Source organism: Echinops telfairi, unplaced genomic scaffold (assembly GCF_000313985.2).
Source record: "Echinops telfairi isolate 266 unplaced genomic scaffold, ASM31398v2 ScPeMD7_18;HRSCAF=68, whole genome shotgun sequence".
Taxonomy (NCBI): Eukaryota; Metazoa; Chordata; class Mammalia; order Afrosoricida; family Tenrecidae; genus Echinops; species Echinops telfairi.
This window is the reverse complement of record NW_022103915.1, coordinates 35,183,263-35,187,903: the sequence shown is the minus strand read 5'-3', so window position 1 is coordinate 35,187,903 and position 4,641 is coordinate 35,183,263. Positions and strand designations below refer to the sequence as shown.

Here is a 4,641-nt window from a genome sequence, read left to right as displayed (position 1 = left end):
AATAGTAATACTTCTTTACTTCCTCGTGTAAAAATAAACTGAAATTCTTCTCCGATTGCGGTCATTATTTCTCCTTTATAGATTTGGTATAAAACCACTGCTTGGCTTTAGAGTTTAGATTCAATGCACATATTCTCATTAGGAATCAGAATGAAATATTGAAGAGTTACCTTAGGGATTGGTAAGTCAGGAATGTCGGTCGGTAGTTGGGGAGTAGAATAAAGGACACTCTTTAGTAGCATTATTTATATTTTTTACATTTTTACTGAAAGGTCCAAAAATACATGTGGTCAATAGGGCTACTTTCATTTGCAAATGAAATATTGAGAAACATAAAGATTTCCACTTTTCAATCACGACGGTTAATTATTGTTATTCCGAGTTCTGCGGTTCTGGAATTTTCCTTCCATTATATAGGAACATATTGGGGGAAGCTTGATTGAAAACATTTTAAAATTAAAACAAAAGTAACCAAAAAAACTAGAATCAACATAATCAGGTTGTCTTGGACTTAAGGGCTTCTGAATTCCGTCCTTGGAGGAGGTTTGGATCTTCCCAAGGCCTGGGCCCTCGAATATTCGTCCAGTCACCAAAAGTGGAGTCCTTTATTTTCTATAAAACCACAAAAATTATTGATATTAGTGCAAGAACGCTGTGGCTTTGATCCAAACATCACCGAGTAAATGAATAAGTAAGTGAATGGAAAGGCTCCAGTGAGTCCTCAGATTATAATTTAGTAAATAAATTAGCTATAGAATAAGCATAGGCATAAAAATATCATATAGCTTCGGATTTGAAACTTTTGGGGCCTGCTATTGATATGTGTGTCATTTATCATCAATATCGAAGCATAAAACTATTAAAACAGGATAAATATATTTTCTTTTTGAGAACCCAAGAAAAGAAGCTTCGAAAACAAAAACCTAAATTTGCCATCTGCGTCAGCACCCTGACAATGGGTTAGCACAGGTGGTGGTAGTCAACGAGAGGACAGGTGGGGCCCCTGACCTTTGTGACAGGAGGACAGCCATGACGATGATCTGTGCGGGCACTCAGAAATGTGTCTGGGCTACGGGAAAGGACCAACCCCCCCAAAGGACATTTCCCACAGGGGCAATACCTTTTCAGACCATCAACCCTATTTTCAGCTTCATTTTAGACCCCCTATGTGATCACGCTGATGTATCTCTCCAGCACAGGCGTGAACAGAAGGGAACAGGAGTGAAAGGGAAGAACGTAAATGTTTCTCCACCCTTTTCCTCTGGGCCACCACTGTGGAAATACATTGTACATATGCTGTGTTTCAACTGCGATGGGATAACTGAATAAATACGATAGCAAAAAGGTCAGGAGAACACACAATAGCTTATATCCATTCAGAAAGAAAACATGGCATACATTTACTTTGACCTTTGGATGTTAACGCACTGCTTTTTCACTAACTGGGAAGTAATTTATCTAGAATCTTTCATGTGTCTGGCTTTTAATCTCCATGAAAGTAATAATGAAAAAGCAGGCCAATTCCCTACATGCCTTCTGCAGTTATCAGATTCGATGGTTTTGAAAAGAACTAAAAGCCCTCCACAGTATTACAACTGGCACAGTGCTTATGTGAGGGAGCTTCAAAAGGCTTGTAGAAAAAAATTCATTAACTTTTGTTTTCAAATAGTTTTATTGGCATATATTTCACATTTCATACAACTTAATTGTTCAAACATATTAAGACTTGTACAATCATCACCACAATCAATTTCAGAATGTTTTCTTCTCATACTTGTTGTTAGCTCCTGATTTCCCTCCATCCATGGCCCTAAACAATTATCAATCCAGTTAATGTCTCTATGGATTTACCTATCCTAGATTTCATATCTGAAAAACCACGCAAAACCTAAACTAGAATCAAGCAAACAAACAGCGACAAGACAAAATATCAAGAAACCTCAATTAAAAGAATGCTGAAAATACTAAAAATAAAAAATGGGTCAAAGGTGATTTCCCTCTAACCATGATTGAGGGATGGGAATAAGCCAGTTACCAAACAGAGGGCACTGGAGTGATGACTACAGGAGATCAAAAGTATAGACCTGACTTGCATGGTTAAAACCTTGTGATTTTATCCCTCTCTGATACATACTGGGCCTGGTTTGGTTTTCAACATTCTCTGTTCATTTTTTTTTTCTTTTTCATATTGGAGTTTATCTCTGATGTATTTTGTCATTTTGGGTAGCCCTCTTGAATTTTTGTTATCTGTTTTTCAGTATATGAAACTTAGGATTGATGAACCTTTAGAGACAAATAAAATAAGGGTTCCTTGGGGGATACAGAGGGAGAGGGAGAGGGTAAAGGGGAGCTGATGTCAAGGAGTTAAAGAAGAGAATGCCTTGAAAATGATGGTGGTAGCAATTGTACACTACTGCTTGATGTGCTTGAACTATGGAATGATATATTTGTAATAGCTCCCAATAAAATAGCTTTGAAAAATACAAAAACATAAAAAAAAGGATAAAGTATTACATTGTAACCAGACTGCATCTGTCATAACCAACTTTACAATGTCCTCGGTCTGATGATGGGGCTATTGAGATCCCTGGACAATGGTCAGAGGAGATGAGGTTTTTAGAGTTATCCCTAGCCTTCTGCAAATCTGGTACTCACAATTTAAGCTCTGAAAGCAATACCTCCTTTGAATTTGGAATTTGCTATTTACCATCCTTGGATCACACATGCTGGTGTGTTTCTTTTCCATGTGGACTTAATTACTGCCTCACTTAAATGGCTGCTTGTTTCTAAATACGCTGTTAAGACCCCAGAAACTATTCTTTTTGACATCCAAGCACCATCACCATATTTGGCTATAACACCCTATCTTCAGTGGTCTCTTTGACATAACAGGGAGCAGAGCCATGTCATCAGAAATAATTGTTTAGACTGGGGCTAGAATTAAGTGCAAGCCCCAAATCCATTCATATACCAATGGTTTACATAGGTCTCTGATTCACATTAGAGAACCCTTATCATTTTATAATAGAGAGCGGTATCAATCATCCCCCTGGGGCATACATTATTAATAGTGTCATTCATTTAGCCAATGGTATAGAATTTAAGACACTGTTGAGAAAAGGAAATTATATATAGGCCACCTACAGACCGAAATACAGGCTTTCTTGACAGACTTAACTCAGTGACTAGAGACTCTTTACACAAGCATTAGGGGTTGTGATAGAGCAAAACGTTCAATAACACTCAATAACACAGAAGCAGAATCATGTTCACCAGATTAATACATGTCATACGAAAGTAAGGAGGGCATTAAAATATTAAATAAATGATAGGCCGGGGCCACCATTCCTTGGGCATCCTCAATGCCACAGGATTTGCACCAAAGTCCAATGACCACCAATCCATAACCTGGGGATAGCAGTCCAGTAGCCTATACCACACAGCCTGGGTGCGACACCAGAGGCTGACAGAAACTGCATCCGAAGTGTTCCATAAAGAACAAAGTACCAGGCATATTCTGCCCTTGGGTTCTATAGAAGAACTGTTAAACACTTTTTTTTCCCTCTGGGAAGTTGCTTCTCCCGGTTTACTCACCACCAGTAATGTAACCACCTGTGCAAGACACACATAGCCCCCTCCCCCATCTTGGCTTGAATTCCCAGGAAGGTTTGCTGATCACTCTTGTAGGAGGATCGTTTGATTTGGGGTGACCATAGAACAATGTTGTATGGCAGCAACTGAACAGATTTCTCTCCCTACCCCAACTTGAAAACTTGACCCTAACTGAGTAAGGGGTCCTCTGCCGAAGTGGTTTTTAAGACATACGTATCAAGGGGGTGATATATGGTTCACGGACACTAGGCAGGCACTTTGTTTCATAGATTAGGAGACCAAATTAGAAGACTGTATGAACTGAGAAGTCCTTTCATCTGGGTGCCTTAGCCCTATAGGAGTAAGCTCATCCGGCTTTTGTCTTTGGTGACTAACTTCACTCAGCATACTGGTTTCTGTGTTCATCTATGTTGTGAGGTGTTCCGTGGTTCTATTGCTGTTTGTGTGTGTGTGTGTGTGTACCAGTTTCTTTACTCTTTATCTGTTCTTCTACTGATGGGCTACTGTGCTGTTCCAGCTTCTTGCTCTTGGGAACTGTCAGCAATGAACAGAAGAGAGTATACATTTGATCCTGTTCTGTTTCTTTTCTTTGGGGTACGTGTCCATCAAAAGTATTGCTGGGCCATATGTTTCAGTCAGTGCCCTATCGCTTTCCACAATGGCTGTAGATATTTATAAGCATGCCAGTAGTGTAGAATTCCAATCTCTCTGCACCCTCTCCAGCATTTGGTGCTATGCTTTTTGTTTGTTTTGAATTGGGCTATTGTTGTGGGTTTGAGGGCACATCTCATCCTTTTCATTTGCATCTCCCAGATGCCTAGTGATCTTTAGCATTTCCTTGTGTTTGTTAGCCATTCAAATGTCCTCCTTTTGAATGGTCTACAGTGAACCCTCGCCACTTCGCGCTTCAACTTCCATGGCTTCACTCTATCGCGGTTTTTGCCTAACAGCGCATGCTCTGTCATTACTGCCACTGATTGGCTCATACTGTACACGCTTCTGTCTGCATCACTACGTATCGGAGCTACG

At 39.7% G+C, this 4,641-nt stretch overlaps 1 protein-coding gene across 2 annotated transcripts in view; it reads right to left on the bottom strand.

Moving 5' to 3' along the window:
* Positions 1-244: 244 nt before the first annotated feature.
* Positions 245-4,641, bottom strand: part of LOC105978249 (cytochrome c oxidase assembly protein COX16 homolog, mitochondrial) — a 36,069-nt gene continuing 31,672 nt past the window's right edge. For both annotated transcript variants that reach the window (XM_013003740.2, XM_045287876.1), the window contains exon 4: positions 245-612. In XM_013003740.2, the coding sequence (XP_012859194.1) occupies positions 496-612 (117 nt within the window). In that variant the 3' untranslated portion in view covers positions 245-495. The remainder of the gene's footprint in view (positions 613-4,641) is intronic.